Source organism: Medicago sativa, chromosome 7 (genome assembly GCF_051527215.1).
Source record: "Medicago sativa cultivar Bolivia chromosome 7, Bolivia_mono, whole genome shotgun sequence".
NCBI lineage: Eukaryota > Viridiplantae > Streptophyta > Magnoliopsida > Fabales > Fabaceae > Medicago > Medicago sativa.
In genome coordinates, this window is record NC_140755.1 from 96,524,401 (window position 1) to 96,548,337 (window position 23,937).

Genomic DNA, 23,937 nt, shown 5'->3' on the forward strand with positions numbered 1-23,937 from the left:
CTTAGGGAAATATTGCTTATTATAATTTAGGACTGAGAGACTATACACTAACTCCGTTTCAATGTGTAACATCCGATCTTGTAAAAATAAAAAGTGACCCTTTTCATACAACCTCTTTCAAATTTTGTCGGTAAATCTTATAATAAAAGGGACAAGGAGAAATAAGTTATAGCTGACTGCTGATGCATGGTGAAAGTGATTGTGTTACTATTTAGACAGTGGATTAATTTAGTCAACGCCAAAACAATTCAATTTTGAAATTGATGGTACATTGACTATAACGTGTACTAACTAGACAGTGGATTTTAGTTTAATCTATCAGCAGTCTTCAACGGACCTCTTTATGCGAGAGATATTGATCGTTGAATGAAAATGGAACGGGTAGCTCAATCCAACATTACATCACTGTGTGACGCAGTATTACTATTCTATCCGTCTCATAATAATTGTATCTTTAGCATTTCTTTTTTTTCTCAAAATAATTGTCACTTTAGAATGCCAATGCAGCATTTATTATTTTTTTTCATTATTATACCCTTATTTATTGAATTTCATCAAACTTAACTATTCCACTAACTACAATTAATAAGAGTATTTTAGTAAATGATATTAATTTTGCCAATGAAATCAACACAACTAATCATTTTCTTAATAATCTAGTATAATTTAGAGAGAAAGGGAGTATCAAACAAAGAACTGTGGTATTACTATAGGAATCATTAATGAAAGATAAGATGCTTATCCCCCCCAAAATTTAATGTACATTTTGTCTAAAATTGTGATTATGATTATCGACCTTGTGAATGTGCATTGACTTTTTCTTTGCACACTTTCAACCAATCAACACTACAATTTTCAAAAATTTATCTCAGATTCTTTGCACCGAGATCCATCATATTCAAGGTGTGTCAGACAATAAATGTAAGTATCTAAGTCGATGTTTGTATATTACTTCCTCTCATCCTATTTATAAGAAATATTTGACTTTTTTGATTCAATGCATAGATGATGTATTTGGTCTATATTCTAGACAAAATACATCAATTACTCAATCAATCTAAAAAGTCAAATTTTTCTTATAAATAGGACCGGGGGAGTATTTGGTTAGACGTGGAAATCTAGCACAGTTCGCTATACTCGATCCTGTTATCTAAACTATTTGTAGAATAGTCAGACTATCCACAACGATGAATATTTCACATTATTGGGAAAAATTCAAGTCTCACATCGGATAAATAAGATTATAAATAAGAGTTTATAAAGAGGAGACACTGCTCACCTTATGAACCAGTTTTGTAAGGATGGATCAGACCCCAAATTTTAACATGGTATCAGAGCTTGTCGAATCCAAGGACCACCTACCTATCCACACACTAAGTATCAGATAGATAAGACTCTTGTAAGGATGCGTTATACCTCAAATTTCAACACACATATTTAATGTGGAGGGAAACTTTATAGAGAATTTTGGCTTATATGTTTATTTGCATTTCACTTTGATTCCATACGTTTTAAAGTTTTAATTTGGTCTTTTATGTTAATAATGCTAGAATTAATTAGTTGTTTCCTTAGGGTGTGTTTGGATTGAGGGTTTAGGAGGGGAAGGGAGGGGAGGGTTCACTTTTCATTTTTAAATTACGGACACTATAAAATGTCTTTTAAAAAGTTAACACATTAACATGATAAACGATAATATAACACTTCAATCACACTTAATTTATTTTAGAAAATCATGCTATATAGTCCGTAGTTTAAAAAAGAAAAATAAACTCTCCCCTCCCTTCCCCTCCTAAACCCTCAATCCAAACACACCCTTGTATTAATACTTGGTTGATTAGCGACCCAAAAAATAAACAGAATAAGTAAAAGAATGATTACAAAATTATATTTCACATCCCTACGACTATACTTCCACCGTTACAAACTCCTTTAACTTCTTAAAATATTCTTGATTCTAACAAATTAAAAAAAAAACTTTTTCATTTCTCGCATACCACCATCAAAGATCTGGAACTTTCATTTTTAGAGAGATGTGGGAGGGAAGAACCTATATTTTGTGTCTCGCATGTTTTTCAATTAGAGAGATGTGGGAGGGAAGAACCTATATTTTGTGTCTCGCATGTTTTTCAAAAGAGATTGGCCACTATTAACCATCATGCATATGACTTGGTAAAGAAGAAAATAGTATGCATCCTACTTACCCAAGATCCTAAATACGTCACTATTAATTTTTATCAAACCCTGAACGAAACATTATAGGAGTTTTCTCATCATCATAGACGAACATTTTCGAAAGAAATATATTAAAAAGTGCAATAAATTTTATATAGTTAAAATATAAATCGACCAAACATGCATATGATGAAGTACAACGACATAACTAATTGACAAAAGCCATAATCGTAAATTTGAAGGTGTTACACATATTCTCAATATTCCTCGTATGTTTTTCCACCTTCAATAAGAATAGCCTTCATCTTGTTAATAAGCTCTTGCATTTGGTCCCTAGAGTGCAACGGGGATGGATACACGCACACACAATCTAGCCTTCCATCCCTTATGGTGTCAAAAATACCCATAGATGGTCCCAAACCATGAACCGAAGCACACCCCATGTAGTCCTCTACTCCAACCTCTTGTTGCATCTTGCCGCCGTCATCAACCACCGTGTCCTCAAACACCGACATTATGGATGTTCTTAAGGATGATGTCAAACCAGGGTTCTCTATGGCCTTGGACATAAGAAAGGTCATGTCAGCCATGTCTGAAAAGTGCTTATCATTGTTCTTAGAGTTGGCAAATGCTCCATAAGTCCTCTTGGCTAGTTCCCAAAGACTTTCTCCCCCTTTGATCACGTGGTTGTTGAGGATGGCAGCGTGATAAAATCCTATACATTGAAACATATGCACCTATCAATATTTCTAAATCATCATATTATAAAATAAATTGTTGAATATATTTTTAGTCTTCTAAATTTTTAAATTTTTGTTTTTAGTCTCTATAGAAACATTAAATTACAAGAAGTCTTATACATAGCTTTCTCCTTCCTTCAAAAAGAAAAACTTTTAAATTAACACTTTACATATAGGATCAAAGTTAAATATTTTTAACCAAAGTTTTTTTTTTTGAACAAGCCAAAATGATATTATATAACACAACAATCCCAAAAGCACAAGGAGTGCCTAAGCGATTGCAAAAGGAACCAAGAGTTTACAACAAAACAAACCAACCACAAAGGGCACCATTAGCCAATACCCAAACAACCAAGAGGGCATGACCACCATTGTTGGGTGCCATAAACAAAGGTAGCTTTTTTAGCTTTCAACCACCCTAGAGAGAACATTTTCACCTTGTCTAATAAACGGGGTATGGGGGTTACAACATTATTAAACAGACGATTATTTCGTTCATTCCACACAACCCAGGCACAAAGTAGCCATACAAGTTGCATAAAAGAACGCCTAGACTTAGCAGCACCTGTCAAATAAGTAAACTGTAAAAAATGATCGGAAATATTATCAGCATCAACCCCACTGCACCCAATCCAATCACGAACCAAATGCCAAAGGGAACCAAAAGTGTCACACAATATGAAAAGATGTTGAGCCGTTTCCTGTTGACCACAACCAGCCACACACAAGGACATGTCAGCCGCCAGCGCCCGACGATAAATCAGGTTAGTCTTCGTTGGTAACCTGTCCCGCAGAAGTCTCCAGGCAAACACTGAAACCTTCAAGGGAACCTGCTTATGCCAAACCAAATCTGAAACTGTAGCCTCACTAATCTGATTCTGAGATGTTAGTAAATCATAAGCGCCACGAACTGTGTAACCAACTGCCGGATCAGGAATCCAAACCCACCTATCTGGAACATTAGGAGACAAGAAAACATCAAGCAATAAAGTCCTACACTCTCCTAACAACTCCTCCTCCCACTGCCACAATCTACGCTTCCACCTCAACACCTCCCCCCACTGCTCTGAGTCAACAGATAACAAATTAGCCACAGTCACAAATTTGTTCTCTGTTAACTCAAATAACCTCCTAAAACGAACACAAAAAGGAACGTCTCCTAACCACCTATCCAACCAAAACAACGTATCAGCCCCATCACCAACCCTCCTCACCACCTGTCTCTCAAACCAACCACTATCCCCGACACCAGCCCTACCAGAAAGACGGCTCACCTCCCTCCACCAACAAGAAACACTCCGGCCCCCTACCTCCAACCTGCCACCTAATTCGCCATACCTGGCGGCTAAAACCCTATACCACAAACCTCCTCTATCAACCAGCATCCTCCAACACCACTTACCCAACAAAGCACAATTAAACTCCCTCAGCTTTCTAACACCCAGACCTCCACACTCCTTTTTGGTACAAATAGACTGCCAGGCTATCCAAGAAATTTTCCTATGATCCTCACTCCCCCCCCAAAAAAAATTAGTAAACAAAGATTCAAGGGTAGAGATGATACCTGATGGAGCTTTGAAGAAAGAAAGAGCATAGACAGGCAGAGAAGTCAAGACAGATTTTAAAAGTACCAAGCGACCGCCACAAGATAGAAAACGGCTATTCCAACTAGAAAGTCTATTTTTAATACTATTCACAATAGGTTCCCAAAAACACAAACGACGCGGATTACCCCCAATAGGCAAACCCAAGTAAACGAAAGGAATCTTACCAACTTTACAACTCAACACCGTCGCAGCCTCAAGAAGCCAAGAATCGGAGATATTAATCCCAACCAACAAACTTTTATTAAAATTCACTCTCAACCCAGACATAGCTTCAAAAATAAGCAAAGTAGCGCGCAGAGTACGAACATTCCTCCAACTTTTAGTACCTAGTAACAAAGTATCATCCGCAAATTGCAGGTGAGACAACACCACCGAGTTTGCCGCCCCCACCCTATACCCTTGAAACAACTGAGAATCAACCATAGCTTTCATCAGAATGTTAAGACCTTCAGCCGCCAACAAGAACAAGAAAGGGGAGAGGGGATCCCCTTGACGGAGGCCCCTAAACATCTTAAACTCGTCGGTGGGACTACCATTCACCAAAACAGAAGCCGTAGCGGTACTAACACACTCTCTAATCCACTTCCTCCAAAGCACCGGGAACGCCATCCTCTCCATAACAGCATCCAAATAACCCCAATCGACTGAATCATAAGCTTTTTCAAAATCAACTTTGAACATCATAAGTTCCTTCTTACCTCTTCTCGCCTCATCCACTACCTCATTAGCAATCAAAATACCGTCCAAGATCTGTCTACTTTTCACAAAAGCTGACTGTGTCTCCGAAACAACACTACCCACCACTACCTTCAGACGATTTGCCAATAACTTGGCCAAGATTTTATACAAACTCCCCACCAAGGAAATGGGACGAAAATCATTAAGACGCCGCGGGTTATCTACTTTAGGGATTAGCGCAATGAATGTTGAGTTAATACCTTTGGTCAGCTTACCATTACGATGAAACTCAGAGACAAACCGCATAATATCATCTTTAAGAATCGACCAAAATTCCTTTATGAATCCGAAATTCACCCCATCCGGTCCTGGGCTTTTGAAACTTTCACAATCCCAAACAGCTTCCTTCACCTCATCCATCGAGAACGGTAAAATGAGCCCTCCTCCTTCCGAAACAGACAACCTCTTAAAACTAAGATTCGCCACGCTAGGCCGATCAACATACTGCGCCTGAAAATGACTAGAGAAATGAGAGAAAACAGCTTGCCTAACATTATGAACACCCTCAATCTCCACCCCATCCACCAAAACAGAGCTCAAAGCATTACGCCTTCTCCTGGATGACATAACAGCATGAAAAAACTTAGAGTTCGCATCTCCCTCCGCAAGCCAATGATTCCTAGACTGCTGCCAAGATATACTAGTATGCAACCTAGACAGAGAATGAATATCAGCCGTGACACCACGTAACTCAATACATTCCTCTTCTGACAACACTTCCACTTCCCCTTTACCATCTAACTCAGCCAGCCGCTCTTTTAGGGAAACAATCCTCCCAGGCAAATTTTGAGAATGGGCTGCATGCCAGTCTTTCAAAGCCACTTTCACTAATTTAAATTTCTCTTTTAACACATAACCACCCCAACCCTCTAGTTGGAAAGACTCCCACTTGTTACGGACGAACTCAGCATACCCACTCGTATCCGCCCAACATTTCAAAAATCTAGACGGTTTCGGACCCCAATTCTCTTCATCCACAGTTAAGAAAAGAGCACAATGATCAGAAAGACCTCTCAGTTGAGCAACCTGAAGACAGTTCGGCCATCTCAGACACCATTCCTCAGACAGAAGAAATCTATCAATACGACTCATCGACCTACCATCTCCTTTGAACCACGTAAAATTCCTACCACAGAGCGGTAAATCACACAAAAAATTGTTCTCAATAAATTGATTAAAAGAAGCACTATCATAAAAACCCCTTGAAGTCGACACTGACCGTCTTTCATCCCTGTTACGCACCACATTAAAGTCACCGCAAACACACACATGATGTCCTCGCAAAGGAATGAGACGCCCAGATAAAGAGTCCCATAACGCCTCCCTAGCCCGATTGTCACAGGGAGCATAAACATTAAACACATGGAACTCTTCATTAGTCTTTAAGAATCTGCCATGAATAGCCAAGACATGCTCAAAGGACACAGTGGACCACACCTCCACCTCCGCCAAGTCCCACGCAATCAATAAACCACCTGACGCCCCTTGGGAAGGGCGATAGGAGCACGCCATATTTTGCACATCCCACATAGCCGAACACACCAAGTTATCGCACACCTGTAACTTAGTTTCCTGCAAGCACACAATAAATGGCCTTTTCTCATTCAACAACGACCGCACCTCCCTCCTCTTCTCAGGGCCTCCTAACCCCCTAACATTCCAAGACACCAACTTCATTTGACACACCCACCCCCACACACCAAAACACCCACCCCACTCAAACTTCACCCACTGATTCCTCCTCCAAAATCTCACACTCCTCTCCTTTCTTCTTCCCTTTCCTCTTTCTTGCAAGCACACCAAACATATTTCTATCATTCAACTGCACCCCAATAACTACACCAATGTTTTTAACATCATCTTCCATAACTTTATCATTTCCGTGCAACGCCACCCAATGATTCCACTCCTTATTCACTGATCCAGAGGAAGCTTCCTTTTCTGAAAGATCTTGAGAAATCAAATTCACCGCCTTTTTTAGTCTATCCGCAGCTCGAACCCTTCGGGAGTTTTTCTTGAGAATTTGAAGAACTGCCGCTCTGTCGCCCAGTGGAAGCCTAGCCACTTTTTTCAAACTATGAACCGGATGACGTAACGCCCCGTAAATTTTCTTGCGCTTCTGATGAACATTGTCAGCCTGACCCACCTTTTTACTCAACTGAGCCCTCCTTTTACCACCTTTCCGGGAAGACGACACGACTCCCGCCTCACTATGATGTTGATCACTTAGCCATTCCAAACTCCAAGGACCCGAAGCTATGGATCGAGTTACTTTTGGAGGGCACGAGGACGCCCTACACCTCTCCTGAGTACCCTTATGAAGCGAAGAAATTGATGTCTGAACTTCAACATGCTTTCCACCATCTTCACTAATATCCTTGTGATTATCCCCATTCACATTCGCCGACGGACACGCAGTACTAGCCGTAAAGGAAGCATCCTCTGCATCAACAGAAACATGTAACATCTCTACCGGAGCAGAGTGCACTTTATCAACATTATCACTTCCAGTCCCCAACACATTTCCCTCCTGCTCTTTGGGATCTTCCCTAACCTCTTCACTTCTCAACTCTTCCAAAATTTGATCAACTAAAACGTTCGCTTCAATACCATGATCACCATCCTCCACCGCCTCCTCCTGATTCGACTGAGTAGATCGTAACCCTTCCCTTTCTTCAAACAGACAAGCATCTTCCCCAATGCTAAAACCCCACTCCTCTACAATCTTCACCTCCACTAACTCCCCATCAACCAAAAGGGATTCACACCTTTGTACAATCTCCAACGAAGAGGACGCAATCAAGATCCGCGCATAATCAAACCTATCTCTATCCAAAGAGCCACAATCAGCACGTAGATATCTACCACAGTCAAAAACACATAATTTAAAGAAACTCTCATTCCAAGCATGCAAAGGTACACCATATAGCCTCACCCACGCTCCCCTCTGAAACGGTTGCATAGTCTTAACCCACGGCGCAATATCGTAGAAGAAATTCTCAAAGAACTCATTGGCTTCATGAATAGTAGATAACACATCAATATCATTAAGGCTCCGAATAAACACTCTATCCGCTCCCAACGGAGTAATATCAATGTACGCAAACCCGGCGTCCTCAATTCTGTCCTGAATATCTGGAATTGATTGACCGTTAATCACAGATGCCGTAAAACCTTGCGAAGCCCATAATAAGTCTTCCTCCGAGGACCTATACTTACGCACCAACTTTTGGATTGAAGGTTGCTGCCCTATTCGAACACTACCGATCACACCCTTATTACAGAGAACCTCCTTCCCTTTCTCGGTCTCCTTTCTTGACGTCTTCTCGACTGCCAGACTAACATCTATATCTCCCACACGAACCGCCTTTGGGTCTGACTTTCCCTGCTTCGCCACTCCTGGCATGTTCTGCACGATCACCTCACCTGCCGTCCCCATCTTTCCTACTTCCGGTCCGCTTTTCACCACCTCCTCCCTCCCTTCCAATCTACCAACAGTCTTATCAACGATCGGCATCCCACTCCTTCCCTCCCTATTCCTATCTCCAAAAACCGCGCCATCAAGTCCTCTCCCCTGCTTCTCCTCCTTCTTAACAGCCTTATCGAACCTCGCCACTCTCGCTTGCACCCTCCAATTCCCAAACCAAACAGCATTAACCGCTTTCAACAGTTTATCAACGTCACGAACATTTGAGAATTTAACGAACCCATAAACCTCCCCCAACGCATTACGTTTCCTAGGGACGACAACCTCATCCAACATTCCACACACCTCAAACCCTTTCCGTAAGAAGAAATTAGACAATTGAGGCGGAAAATTCGTAAAATAGAAAGTCACAAACCTGCGAAACAGGGGTCTGTCTGAATGTTCGATGGACTCTGAGCTAACCCTTCGACTGCTCCGATCACCCGCCCTTCCCAGCCGTGAGAACACATCCCTCCTTCTCGGCCTCCTACTACGGCCGCGTTCCATCTTGCCTTCCCTGCTGTAACGCCGGCGATCGCTGCCGTCGGAGAACCCTTCATACCCGTCGCTCCCCCATTGATCATAATCCGCATCATACGATTGGAAACCATCACGCAAATTCGACCTAAACCTAGCCCTCCCAAATCGGACACCCGCCTCCTTCCTGCTGCTGAATCGCATCTCCTTCTGTTTCCTGTCCAGACCTTCTCCTTCCCGTCGCAACGCTTTCTTTCTTCTCAGTCTCGCAACAGACCATCCGCCCCCTTTCCCCCCCATTTCTGGCTCCCAGCTTGGACCCCTTCCCCCCCGAAAGGACCTGGCATCAGGCGACCACCGCCGTGAAAGAGATCGACGGCCGTCACCATCCTTTCCCTCACGTTCTCTCGCTCTCATTTTTTCTAGATTATTTGTTTTCACTACATGAATAAAGATAAAGGTTTGTTATTTTTAACCAAAGTAACCTCGTGTATCAAGGAAATTGATCTCTATACGTAAAGTTGTTTTTAAAAAATAAAATAAAAATGTTAACAAATGTCTATAGGCATTGTTTAATGAATCAAAAGAAATGACATATTTGTAAATATATTGTGTTAAAGTAAACGACTCTTTCAATTTAATGGAAAGTAATTGATAAAATATTTTAAAAATATTATTCCCTCTTTTTTTTTTTGTTAGTGGATGAAGTGGTAAATCATTTTAAATTCGCACGCAATTGTAAGGTTCTAAGTGAAGACATTCAATCGAACAATATCGCGTTGTCAATTGAGTTAATTTTTACGAACTTACATACTTTTTTTTAATGCGTAAATGTTCTAATGAATCATTTAAGATGAGATAGAGAGGGTATATTTTTGCATAAAAAAATTATGTATACTTTAATGAATTTTGAAGAAAAAAAATCAAATTTTTTCATTTTTTAGATTCCTTAAAAAAATCATTCAAAAGTTTTTAATGCAACATTTATGCCTGTACGCAAAGTTTTGCTTGCTGTTACTTACTATAAATACTAATAGTACACTACCAGCTACAGAGTCAGTTTTTCTTTTCACGAATAAGGAATGAATGTTGATTGGTCGGTTGTATATAAGTTCCACTTCCACTTCCATATACATATTAATGGTTCTAGATCACAAATTATTACGCTAATTACCATAAATCAATTTTCTGTTCTCATTAAAAAAAAAAAAAAGGTTTAGTAAATGCAACTGATAAACATACCAAAATTGTGATTTGAGAGAGGTGGGTCAAGAGTGGACCGGCAATCAGTGAGGGTAATAATCCCGTACTTCTTAGAACTATTCTTGTTGCTATGTGCAGCCATTAATCCCGCTGCAGTTATTGCTCCACACAGCTTAATCCTACTCTGCTTACAACCCTGAAATACAAATTTCATTTCACACATACAAATATCAAATTAATTGGTAAAAGAGAAAAAAATATAAGCTCATATATATGTTTGATTTTGGTTAACAAGAATCACAATGATTTTAAAGAAGCTACAATATGCAGTTTTTGCAAAATCATGGTGATTCCCGGTACTTAATCTTGTACGATGTAATTAAACCAACCAAACATAAAATAGATTAGGGCTTACATCTAAAACCCTCTTGGTATCAGTTTGATTGAATTGCATTCTAACCACTTGTGAAGACCTAGCATTTTTTGTATCATTAAATTTCAAATTAGTAAACCTAAAAGAATTAACGGAGTAACTAAGCACGTCTAAACCACGCTCCCAGATATGTTTCTTCCCTTTGCGACCAGGAACAAGATCCTCAATCGCCAAAGGAACAACATCCTCAACAGCAACAACATTCTCCTCTTTTTCCTCATCTTTCATCAACACAAGCAACTCTCTCAAAAGTGATACCGCAGTTGTTCTATCGCATGCTGCAACATGAAGTCTCATAACCACCACCCATGTTTTTTCATCAGGCATAGAGTAAATGCTCGCAACAAACATGTCAGTATCAATACCGGTACGATCTTGCCACGTGTTACGGTTCAGTTCATGTTCCATGATTTGTTGCAACGGAGTGTTGTTTTTGTTTTTTGCAAGAATGTTGGAAGTGACATTGATGTTGTGAGACTCGATTTTGATGAAAGGAGTGTGGGATGTAAGAAAGGAGAAAATAGTGTCTGTGGATGATGATGATGATGATGATGTGTTGTGGAGTTTTGATCTGAGGATAGGATGGGAATTTTGTAGTTTGTGAAGTGAGGTTTGAAAACGAGAAATATCAATAGGTTTTGTGATGAGTAGTGATAAAACTGCAATGCCAGTGCCACCACGAATGGCTTTGCACCAGCTACATTCTGTGCCACCAACATTACGACCTTTTGTTTCAACCGTCGACATAATACTTAAGCTAGCTACGTACTCTCTTGTTTTGTTGCAGAATGTGTTTTCACGTTGAGTTCAATCTTTGTGTTAGTTCAATGTTTATTTATAGGACTAACAATGACACTCAGTAAGATGAATAGAGTACAATGTATTGACCTTGGATGGTGGGATAGTTGGATAGTCTTTAATACTTACACTAGCTTTGTTGTTGCGTCATGAGCTAAACAATTGATCACTCTCATTTCTTAGTTAATGTCATCAACTACCATGTGGATGGTGTTGCACCTAGTTTACTTCACACTCATTTTTTTTAATGAAAAAAATTGTGTTTTTTATTTTAAACGCAGCTCAAATGATTGAAAACATTTTATATTTGGAGGTCGGTATGAACTCATAATTTCTCATTTCTTGTATGAATTTTGTCATCAAGATTAAATAAGAATGTTTTGTTTACTTTATCATCTAACTATAATAAATAAGGATGTTTTAAAAAATTAAACATATTTTACCATTAAAAAATAAGGAGTACTAAATAACCGTTTAAAACATAAAAGAAGCACATGATTGAAGACGGATGAAGTAATATACATAACGGACACCACATTGTAATGTTCAGGTTTTTCAACCATAATTTTTCAAAAAAAGAAAAAGTTTTTCGACCATAATAGAATTCATTAGAATCGTAAATTACAACCGTTGGAAGAGCGTTGACGGTGATTTTGGTTTAATCGCGAATTAATGTTTAATCTACGTGTTTGGGGGCTAAAAAATATAACGACCGTAAATACATTTTTTTTTTACAAAATAACAACCTTAAATACTCTCTCAAAAAAAAAACCTTAAATACATGTGTTGGGGTAAACTAAAAAAAATAAAAAAATAAAATAAAAAAAATAAAAAAAAAAATATATATATATATATATATATATATATATATATATATATATATATATATATATATATATAGTAGGTTTTAAAAGTGCAAGGACTTTGGAGGAAACTTGAAGAAAATAAAACAAGTAATTTTGAAATAAATAAATGAAAGTAAGGACTCCTAAGGTAAATTGCACTAAAAATAATCGATACAAAGGTAAATTTACATGAAATTAAAACTGACGTGAATTATAAGCAACAAAAAAAATGTTAATTTTGTTGAAAATTAAATGCTCGAAAAGTAAATGACACGAAGCTAAATTGCTAGAAATGTAAATACGAAAAAGAAAAAGTTTAGACTTGAAGATTAAATTGAATATTGCAAAAGGGGATCCGTGCTCCGACACCTGTGTGCATTGTGATGTTATGGCGAAAAAGCATACGCACATTTTCTTTGTTTGTGCAAAGGTTATCAACTGTTGGGAGATGGTGCAACTTAATGACATTATTCGCAATTTGCTTCCCATCGCTGACGATTTTTTCACACTTTTATTTGAATTCTTTGATAGGTTGACATCTCAACAACAATCTTTGGCATCAATGATTCTATGAAGTTTGTGGAAAAACCGGAACTCTAAGTTATGGGAAAATTCAGATTCGGCCTCCCCAATCATTTTGCAGCGAGCGAAGGACTCCCTCAACGAATGACGTTATATGCAACAACACAAGCATCATGATCAAAATGTGCAACATACGACTTTGTGGTCCAAGCCATCGCCATCATACATGAAATGTAACGTGCACTGTGCGATATTCAACAACAATTCAACTTTAGGCTACGGTATTTGCTTCTGTAATTCAGCAGCCCATTTTGTGCCGGGTATGTCGAACTTCTCCCACTGCTCCCTCCTCCTCGCCGAGGCTGAAGCTTGGGGTCTTTTTGAGGCCATAAAATTTGCCTTAGCTAATGACATAACTTCTTTTATATTTGAGTTTGATTGCAAAGTTATTGTTGACATAGTGAACTCCTCTCAAATATGACCCAAAATGAGATTGGAGACATCCTCTCTAAATGTAAGGATCTATTATCAACATCTCACACTAGTTTTGTTGTGAACCATGTTATGAGGCAAGCAAATAAGGTTGTTCATTCTGTAGCCAGAGCATCCTTATTTAATCTTAACCCCCATATTTCTATGATGTACCCTCTTACTTGTGCTATTTGATTATCCTTTATTATAAACGCTCAACTTGATGTGCTGGCACTTTTGCCCTAATCTCTCCCTAATTTCCCTCCTAATCCCATATTAATTGCTAGCCTAAACTGCCAACCACCCCAGTTAATCTCAGCTGTTGTATACCTGACGTTTCATATACATACATCAACCAATCAGCTCTTTTGCTTTTACTATTCTCCCTCTATATTTCCAAAGACTCTTCTGGAATACCAATCCCCAACACAACTTCTCTCCTTTCGCCTTCCGTTCGAAATTCAAACCCTCTGTTCGAAGCTATTGTTTCCTCTTCTCCATTAATCTATACAAACAGAGTATTTTAAGTAGCTGTACATATTTCCAGGTATCCAAATCCATCACTCCTACTCTCTTATGCATACAGATTTATTGAAAACATCTCAAAAACATTTGTTCCATAGTTAAATCTTTCCAATCAGCTTCTCTCTGGTTCGTTCATAGTGAACCCAATCGCCATCTCCAATCGGTAAGCCCTTCTCTCTTACACGAATCCTATTTTGCGGTTTTCTTTTTCTTTACAAATTAGTTGTTCCTTTTCTACCATAGAAAAAAGACATTGTTTCATTCTTAAGAAATGTAATGGTTACAACTTCATACTGGCTACTTATTTGTTTGGTTATTGATTATTTGCAGGTTTGCTTGGATGGGGAGGATGGACATCTATATAAGGAAGCTTCAAAATGACCAGTTTTTTTAACCTAAATGTATGTTATATTTGATGTCTATTTTATTTACTGTTTTTTGTTTTTACATCTCTGAAACTAAGTAGTGCCATGGCTTACGCTGCTTTATGTTTGAATTCATTGTTTTAGTTTTTATTGTTCTCAGGTTTTGGGGTAAATGTCAATGAAAAATATTGTCCTTCTCTTAAGTATTCTTACATTATTGATATGTAGTTAGTACTATTTCAGGCTTCATAAGAAGATAATAATCAGTCTACATCTGCCTTAATTTTAGGGTGTGCTACAATTGTTAATGGCTTTGCATTTTGATTTTTTTTCAACTCTGTTAAGTTTAATTTAAAATTAAATTGGTTGTGATACCTTAAATTTTTTAGAGTTGTTTTTGAAAATCTATATAATTAAAGTTTGGCATGTATGCATTCGTTTTGTCCACTTTATTTTTGAGCGCTGTTTGGTGCTGAGTTTTTGAGAGCTGTTTTTTGTGCCCCACTGTCGGCCTGTCCTGTGTGTTTTTTGCTAATTTTCTTCTGGTTTGTAAGGCTGGTTTGTTATTTACAAGGATGTTCAGTTTTTGGTGTGCTGCTTTATTCATTTAGGGGCTGAGAATGAGGAAACTGCTATTGGAGTTGATATACATGTGCACAAACTTTAATTGGAATAGCTACATCTTATGTAAGAGGAACTTTCATTTGGTTTGAGCATTGAAGGTTACTTTAATTGACTGCATTCTCTCTGAGCAAACAATGCATACATGCCTCAGATTTAAATAAAGCAGTTTGTCTATTGTTTAATAGAGATTTTATAAATTAACTGAAAGTTGAAATTAACTTGATAGTTGAAGAGTTTCTTCCTTTGTTTGAATTTCAATTTATTCTCCTTTCTATTTATCATCTCCTCACAAGGGGTTGTTTGTATGTGAGCAACAGATGCCTATGGAAACCTATAATCTTACTCTATTATAATAAGTTTTAGTTCTATATTTATAATATTAGCTCTTGAGTAGTTTTTGCTGTAAGTTAATTGAGATACATGGTAAAAGAAGTGTGGTGCAATTGGCAAACCGGATTTATGATTTGCTATAAGGCTGATAGTACATGTTTTGTCATCATCCATAAGTTTTGATTAAACTATACCTATAAATGTTGTGATTATGTTTAACAAATTTAATTTTTAATAAATGTAATTGTACTCTATTAAGATCATGTATATTTTGAATTCTATTTACTAATAACAACTTCAGTGTTGTATGTTAAGGTTCAATTTATTTAGCATGATTAGTTAGGAGAAGAAAAACAAGGAAAGAAAATGAACCATTTAATAACATGATTACTAACAGATTGATAAACCATTCATGATTTCACCTATGGGGCTTTGTTTCGATTGTCATATTTCATTTCTGTTTGTATCTGATCATATTTAACTTCTTTTACAACTGATGCTTATACTTATCTTTGTGTCTGCAGGAGCTTAATCAATGGAAAGTGAAAGACAAGGTAGAAATGATTTTTTTTTTTTTTTTGAAGAAACCAGAAATGAAAAATAATAGTATATGGATCCTTTCATCAATGTACTATTTTAAGCATAATTAGAGTTTTTTTAGAGCACTGAACGGTAGCTTTGAATGATATATCAAAAATTCAATTAGAATACGCTTTTGTTCAATCATGGGTTCTTCGGATGGCCACTGCATAAATTGGCCTCTGCTATTTGTATTTGTCTCTTTAAAGTAGTTGGTTTTGGTTTGTTTTCGAGATAGTTAAATAAACGCCTTCAATCAAAACTCAATTCTTGCTTAGATCATTATTTAGAATATCCATTTTGATTCTTTATCATACTACTTCGATTGGATACTATGTTTTAATATGTTATAAGTTATTCGTTTATATTTTTCTAACTGTCTAATTAGAAAATTGTATCTTATCTATTCAAGAACCTTAGTGTTGCTTTGAGTCTCGAAGAAGCGAAAAGGGTATAAAGAAATAGTTCTCACTGAGTTCAAATTGGCATGCTCTTTTCTACAAGGAAAATGTTCCTTCCTGTGCTCTTTTCAATGTCATTTTCACTAAAAATAGCGTCTGCTCAAATCAACAACATTATATTTGATTGTCATGTGGTGGATGTTAGATTATATAACTTAATATGTTAATAACAATTCAATATTGGTTGTAAAAAAATATAACAGTCTAAACTCCTAACAGACCCGTGCGGTCGCACGGGTCAAGAGTCTAGTTAATAAAATGGTCTAAGTGTGCCTTTGCCAAAAAAAAAAAAATACTTGAAGATTAAATTGATGAATTTAAAGAAAAAGAAGACATGATAGGAGTTTGAATCTGTTTCTAATTCAAATACTCCTCAATGTAAAAATTCAATCCATAATAATACATGTAAAAATTGTTGTCTATAGAAATACCGGATGAGGTGAGTGACATTGAGTTGCAAGCCACGTCCGTGGCAATTACTCTCCAAAATTAATGATTTTTAGCACATACAGCCGACAAGCAAAATGATAATGATAATTTTTTTTTTGCCATGTCAAATGTTACAAGAACTTTGACATATAAAGACGAAAAATCCGTGAACATAGCTCGTTTGGCAGGGACATGCATTGTTATATGCAGGGGCCGAGGTTCGAACCCCGGACACCCCACTTATTCACCTTGAAAAAGGTGAATTCTAACCACTAGACTACTTTATCAACAAAAAAAAGGTCGAAAAACAATATTTTGATGAAAAAACTTGTTATAGCCATGAAAGTTCGTAGTTCCAATGGCGAATAGCTTAAGGCTACAATATTTTCAAGTTGTTAGGTGAAGTCTTAGAGTGTACCCACGATCAAGACACATATTAAATTGCTTTACTCATGGTCATGGAGGAACACTTGGTTGGGCACAAACCCAAATAAAAATATTTGAGCACACTCACAAAGGCAAGAAAAAAATTAAAGAAAAATAAAATTATAATATATCAATTGATGTGACTAAATACTTTTTATTAGTTTTTTGTGAGTATGTGACCAAAATTGAAGTGTTGGGTATGTGTCCAACCAAGACTTTCTCGTATACATATCCACTATAATAATGAAACAAAATAAAACAAAATTGTAATTACATTAAAAAAGCTAACTAGTCTTACAACAAACGTGTCAAAATACAAAATAGTTTAAAAAATATATATCAACCTAAGAGTATCATAATATATATATATTTTTTTTTTGAATAAAGTATCATAATATATATTTAAAAACATAAGTCATAAAAATCACAAAAGTTTCGTACAAAATATATCATGACCACTAACTTTTCAAAATTAATTTACTCTATTGAGATCAAACAAGTTTTTATTCTTTCTCTTTGTCAATTTTTTTTTTTTTATTCTTTCTCTCTTCCATCTCAGAGAGTATGTGAACTTGGAGAATTCTTCTGCCTCTCTTCCATATATGATCATTTGTAAGTTTTTATGATTGTTATAATTTTTAAAATTGAGTTTCAAAAAATGTAAGACAATAAAATAAGTTTTATTTTTCTAAAAAAAAAATGAGTTTTTCATAGAAAAAAAAAGGTATATTATTTTTTCAAAATTAGTCACCTCAATACCTATTTTTAATCAATGTCAGATTCATCAAAAATTAATTTTTCAATCAAATGCCTTGACACAAAATATAACCGACAACGCTCACGGTTAAAAAATCATAAACTAAACATACAAATCCATGTCTACCCAATATATCATAAATAGATATCTAAAAATAAAAATATAAAATTAAGAAAACATATACAAATCCATGTCTACCCAATATATCATAAATAGATATCTAAAAATAAAAATATAAAATTAAGAAAACATCAACTTGTATATGATTTTTCAATGAGATTTTTAATGTATGCAATGTTGCATTGAATAAAGATTATCAACGGCTCACTTTTTCGATATAAAGAAAAAACCAATAAAGAGCAATTTGTAAATATAAAGATGAGCAGTTTATAATATTTATTCTGTGTTGTATTGCACCCATTAGAAAAAATCATTGAATCATATATTATTTGAGGTTTGGTTCAAAACTAAACCAGCTTAAACTAGGATATCTCTTTTGTGTAGACACAACTAAGGGAATAATGCACCACCATTTAGACGGTTGAAGTCCAGTAACAAATCCTCCGACATAGCTATCATGTTTGATATCATAATGTCGTCGTCATCATCATCATAGCTTCCAATCAATTCTGATTCTGAATAAGAGATTTTTGATCCACTAGCTAAAACATGATCATTGTCGTTCACCAACTCATCAAATTGGTAAACAAGTTGGTCATTCGTACATTCAATTTTGAGTTGTAGGTTACACAAATGTCTCAAATTTCGTTTTTAATCCTTCTAAAAATTTCCAACAAGTTTCGGTCATCCAAATGTTTACCCTCCCTTTGGTCCCTATATTTAAGTTAATTCACGTGTACCTTTAATATTTTGAATGAATTTTTACAAAAATATTTTGAATATTATAACAATCAATCACACTAAAATTTATAATTTTTTTAACATTATATAAATTAAATATGAATTTTTAAGCGCTGGTAACAAAAAATTCATATTTTAAAAAATAAAGTAAAATTCATATTAAATTCATCATTTGTTAACAAAACAATTTGCACAGGAGATTTCTATAATGTGTCAAACATGACTGCAAATAGTAAATCAAAATTTTGAACGATACATGTAAGTTTACATAAAAGTAAGAACAAAAAATGGCGACAAGAAATATTCGAGGGACTAAAACTTGATGACATTTTTTAAAGAGACTAGAAGGCAAAATTTAAGAAATATTTAAGAAATAATTTTGTAGAAGGAATGAAAAGTGAAAAATGAATGAAAATATTGAAGGATGCAAGGTTATTAATAGCCCAAACCTTGCTTGTTACAACACAACCCACATTTGCGATGATTTTGATTATATAATCCAAATTCATTTCGAAAGGTATTTTAAATTGTATAATCTGAACAATTTATAGAATTTGTTAAAACTTGAGATTTGGAGGAATCAGAACATAAAAAATTTAATTTCAAAAACATACATCATAAATAACAATTTCAACAAAATAAATAATTCAACAACATAAAATAACATAATTAAAACACACAAAAGATCATGGATCGACCAAACTTAAATCTTCCTTTAGTTTATCCATGCAAGCCCTGATTTCTTTGCAAATCCTAGGTTGAATCAAACTTTCCCGAATATCTTCAAAAGATCCGACAAAGGAAGTGTCCAACTCAACCGGTCATTTAAAACTGTACTGACCAGACATCGGGAACATAGTTCTCACGTTGTCGTCATTCTTGAGCTTCAACTGGGTGAATTGGATGCTTCTAGTCGAGTCGGTCGATGGACGGCAATACTCAATACTTTCCACCATTCTCATGTCTTTATGGTAGGGTCGACGATTAATTTGGTCCGGCTCATCCTTCAGGTTAGATAATGTGACATCAACCCGAACACTGAATACAATGGGCTTCCCCCATTGTAGTAAATTGTGTCTAAGTTGGTGTTTATATCCATTGGATAGCAATCCATGGTTCTTCATTATGTTTTTTAAATGAACCAAGCACACCTATTTATGGAAGTATCTAGCTAGCAATGTGGATGATTCAAGTACAAACTGGAAATCTGTTCACAACATGTTAGAGTCACTATATACTCAGATACACGAGTCGTTCCAGACGAGCATGATAATGGTTGAACCTAGGTTTAAAGGAAAAATGTTGTGGTCTAAGTTGATTATAAACATATTAAGGAACACCATGCATTTTCTCGCATATGAGGCTGATCTAGTAGTTGGGCGTGGTACATATAGATCTAAGTGTGATTGTTTAATTTCCATCACTTACAAACTACTGTTTGTGTGTACAATTGTCAGGAAGATCAAGAACGACACCCCTATTTGTTTAGAAGGAATTTACACTCATTGGAATAGGTCGTAGTTTAAGTACGAAGGTGATCCTAAGGATAACAAGGTAGATTTATCTCTTCTAGCATAATGGAATTTGCTTCAGGTCTGATATTTTTAACTCTGCTTGGTTTAATGCCTCTTATGTTTATTTTATGTATTTATTTCTAGTACTGGTTCACTCTTGATTATATAATCCGAGCAACATATACACATTTCATATTATATAATTCGAAACGTGAGGTCTCACGGCCTATGCAACATATTTCCTCTACGTGGATGTATCATGAAAGGAGTAGTTTGGATAATATTCTCCGAACAGTGGTATATGTGTTCGATATATAATCCGAACTATGCTAGTAACATGTTGCTGACTACAACATGAATATGCATATTAAAGAGTAGTTTCAACAACTTATATTACCGGAGCCACCTTTAATCTATAAGTTCTCCTCAAAGAAAGGTCAACACGAAGGGCACGCTAAAGAAGGATAAACATATTGTACGATCAACAGAGCGACCACCTTCACTCTACGAGCATGTTGACTTTCGGGATCCAAACACACAAGTTTCGTATACCAAGTCAACATGGGCAAGCAGAAAAAGTGCATGTTAATGTAACATGTCTTATAATCCTCTTAGGGCAATTATGATTAAACTCAAATAACTTCCGATTAAAGTCAACTTCCCACGCAAAGACCGAATCCCATCGTTCATGCATGCATGTATTGAGAATGTGGTTGATGTAACTGGTGATGGTCATTGTGGATTCCATACAGTTGCGGGCCTACGTGACATAATCGTTGATGATTATCAAATGATCCATTACTAACTTCAAAAAGAGCTTAACGGTGAAGAAATTGAATGTTACTATCGAGTGATTGGGTTGAACAATCAATTCAACTAGGTGTTGCATGTTTTTACCGGTGATAGTATTGGTCTTACTCCACCGAAAAAATGGGTGTTCATGCCGGACATGGTTTCCTCGTTGCATAGAGATACAAACATATGGTTGTTCGACTGTCCATCGAGAAAGGGTGATCGAGAACCTTTTTCCCTCTATGCGGTGCACCATTACATATAAACTGAATGACATGTGTAGCTCACGTGAATGACAACCATTTTATGACGGTATATATATAGGATGACTGTCAAATTCCTCCCACTTCCATGATATGGAGACAACACCGCCGACAAAATGTAGAAAAATGGGATGAAAGATTTGTCGGTATGATGATTACCTTTAATGAACTAAGTCAGGCGGCAGGTTATGAGGTAGTAGGAGATGATGACTTGTACCTTGTTGAAAACCTTGATCCTGAAGAGCCGATTGCTAATAAAAAGGCTAGACATGGAGTCAAGTTTGAAATTGATGAAAGCCCTTAATCTTGATCATTGTAGCATAGATCTTGGGGCAAATTAGTTGAAATGTAAAATGATATAAATTCAATTTTTTTGATATAATGATATATAATGATTTTTTAAATATATTTATAAACTCATTGTCTTTTATATTATTTTATATATTAAAAAATTGTTGAATCCACAAATACATGAAAAATTGCGAAAAGAAATTTGAAAATTGCTTTTTTGACAAAGAATACTTCCAATTGACACATGGAAATGACCTTAATGCCCCTGGCGGTAGTTAACTACCGCTGGGAAACACGCCGGTAGTTAACTACCGCTGGCTGCCAGCGGTTGTTAACTGCCGCTGAGTTCTGCGGTTAAACAACACCAAAACCCCCATTTCTTCATTTTCCAGAAACACAAACACATTCAACTCTATTCCAAATTTCTCAAAACTTGTACTTCACGAATTTGAGCCAAATTTCATCAATTAATTCACATGTAAGTTCATTCTTTCCTATTTACATGCAATGTAGTTTGTTTAGGGTGTTAGTTTTCATAATTTTGAGCAAAATGTTAGTTTTAGGTAGTTTTAGGTTAGGTTAGAAAATTGAAAATTAACTATGATTTAGATGTTTTAATGTATTGTTTATGCTGGAATTGTTGTTTAGAGTAGGTTTAGGTACAATGTAGTTGTTTAGATTTCAAATAACACTAATTGTGCTCCTAATTTAGAATGCACATAAGGTGTTTGTTAAAATGCATAAGTGAGGAAATATTGTTTTAGAATGCCTAAGTTTCCTTTTTGATACGTTACATGTTACTTGCTATGTTCAATGCCTTAAAAGTTTTAAATACATTGTATGCATGCCTATGTTCGCCTATGTTCGATGCCTTAAGTAAATGCGTAGATACATTGTATTCTTAAATACATTGTCAACTTATTTATGTTTTTTAAAATTTATTTTGTACAGATATGGCTAGGGATACGGATGAGCAGCAGCGGGTTATTAGAGAGGATAGGATTCGGAGAGGTAAAGAGGCGAGTACCGCTAGTGCTCGGAGAGAAAAGAGGGCTGAAGACCCGTACGTCCCTAAGACTCGGAGGCGCAGGGACCCGATGATACATGGAGAGGGCTCACAGGCACATGTGGATGACTCCTCCCAGGTGGTTGATCCGAATAACGTAGCGTAAGTTGTTTAATTAATTAAAATAACGTAGCGTAAGTGATTTAATTAATTAATATAACGTAACGTAAGTGGTTTAATTAATTAAAATAAGGTAGCGTAAGTTGTTTAATTAATTAAAATAAGGTAGCGTAAGTGATTTAATTAATTAATATAACGTAGCGTAAGTGTTTTACTTATTTAAAATAATGTAGCGTAAGTGTTTTAGTTATTTAAAATAGTGACAATGTCTTATTTAATTTGAATTTCAGATGTGGCATGATGCAGGTTATAAGTGCGTAAACGCAGGGAAAAGGTTGAAGGAGCTTGATAAGCCGGAGGCGGCTTTGAGGTGGTTTTGGGAGCCTGTGGAGGGGTCTGACCTCCATGGTTTGATACACGTTGGGTATTCGACTGTGACCCATGCGATGATACGTGCTCTATGCGAGGGTGTACCGTCATTTGCCTGAGCGGGTGAAGAGGCAGTTCTCCTTTGTCCAGGACGTTCCCAGACATCCTTCAGTTGTCCCTCAGGTGCCTACACAGATGCTGACCACTGTGTTGATGGACGCTCGGCCATGGCTTGTACCTGCTTGGGTAGATAGGTGTGAGACACCATGGCAGCATTTTCCTGGCTACATGGCTTGGTATGCCAGAGTCTCTCACCCTCGCATTCTCCCACCTGATGAGGGTTCCCCTCCCAGGCCGGCCAACGTGGAGCAGCTGATTGAGGAGGAGCATGCCAGGGAGATGCCTGACACACTGACGATCGTCCGGGATGTGACGCACATAGCCCGAGATATTGTGGCCAGACATGGCGAGATGACCAAAGAGGAGGTTGTCCAGGAGGTCATGCAGATAGTTAGTGCTACTGAGCATGTCCTTACTTATCAGATTTCCAGGCGGCGCAGGGGGCAGCAGAGGCAGGGTAGGCAGGGCTGATTAGTATCAGGATTTTTTTATGTATTTTTTGACTATGATGATCATGATGTATTATTATGACATGTTCCATACATTTTCCTATTTCTATGACATATACGTACGTTCGTTTTATATTATTTCTTGCGTTTTAATTTTACCATGTTCCTGTTAAATATTAGATGA

At 36.6% G+C, this 23,937-nt stretch overlaps 2 protein-coding genes and 1 long non-coding RNA gene across 3 annotated transcripts; 1 reads left to right on the top strand and 2 right to left on the bottom strand.

The window, feature by feature from the left end:
- Nucleotides 1–2,301: 2,301 nt before the first annotated feature.
- Nucleotides 2,302–11,711, bottom strand: LOC146910762 (uncharacterized). Its single transcript, XM_085726510.1, has 3 exons — nucleotides 10,819–11,711; nucleotides 10,443–10,599; nucleotides 2,302–2,887 (listed from the first exon to the last, which is right to left on the bottom strand). The coding sequence occupies exons 1-3, from the start codon at nucleotides 11,581–11,583 to the stop codon at nucleotides 2,430–2,432; spliced, it is 1,380 nt and encodes a 459-aa protein (XP_085582636.1). The 5' UTR covers nucleotides 11,584–11,711; the 3' UTR covers nucleotides 2,302–2,429.
- Nucleotides 6,975–9,617, bottom strand: LOC146910763 (uncharacterized). The gene has a single exon (XM_085724966.1). It carries the CDS (start codon nucleotides 9,615–9,617, stop codon nucleotides 6,975–6,977), a length of 2,643 nt encoding a protein of 880 aa, XP_085581092.1.
- A 1,358-nt stretch (nucleotides 11,712–13,069) lies between the features above and the next one.
- On the top strand, nucleotides 13,070–16,039 carry LOC146910764 (uncharacterized). The gene is made up of 3 exons (XR_015018067.1): nucleotides 13,070–14,160; nucleotides 14,328–15,049; nucleotides 15,841–16,039. It is a non-coding gene; the product is annotated as an uncharacterized LOC146910764 (long non-coding RNA).
- The last annotated feature ends 7,898 nt before the right edge of the window (nucleotides 16,040–23,937 follow it).

Bases quoted from the DNA above. Each gene is read 5' to 3' on its own strand.
- LOC146910763 (XM_085724966.1), bottom strand. From the start codon at position 9,617: ATGAGAGCGAGAGAACGTGAGGGAAAGGATGGTGACGGCCGTCGATCT.
- LOC146910762 (XM_085726510.1), bottom strand. From the start codon at position 11,583: ATGTCGACGGTTGAAACAAAAGGTCGTAATGTTGGTGGCACAGAATGT. The intron at 10,600-10,818 runs GTAAGCCCTAAT...TTTGTATTTCAG, and splicing joins ATACCAAGAGGGTTTTAGAT to GGTTGTAAGCAGAGTAGGAT. The intron at 2,888-10,442 runs GTATGTTTATCA...TTCAATGTATAG, and splicing joins TCTCTCAAATCACAATTTTG to GATTTTATCACGCTGCCATC.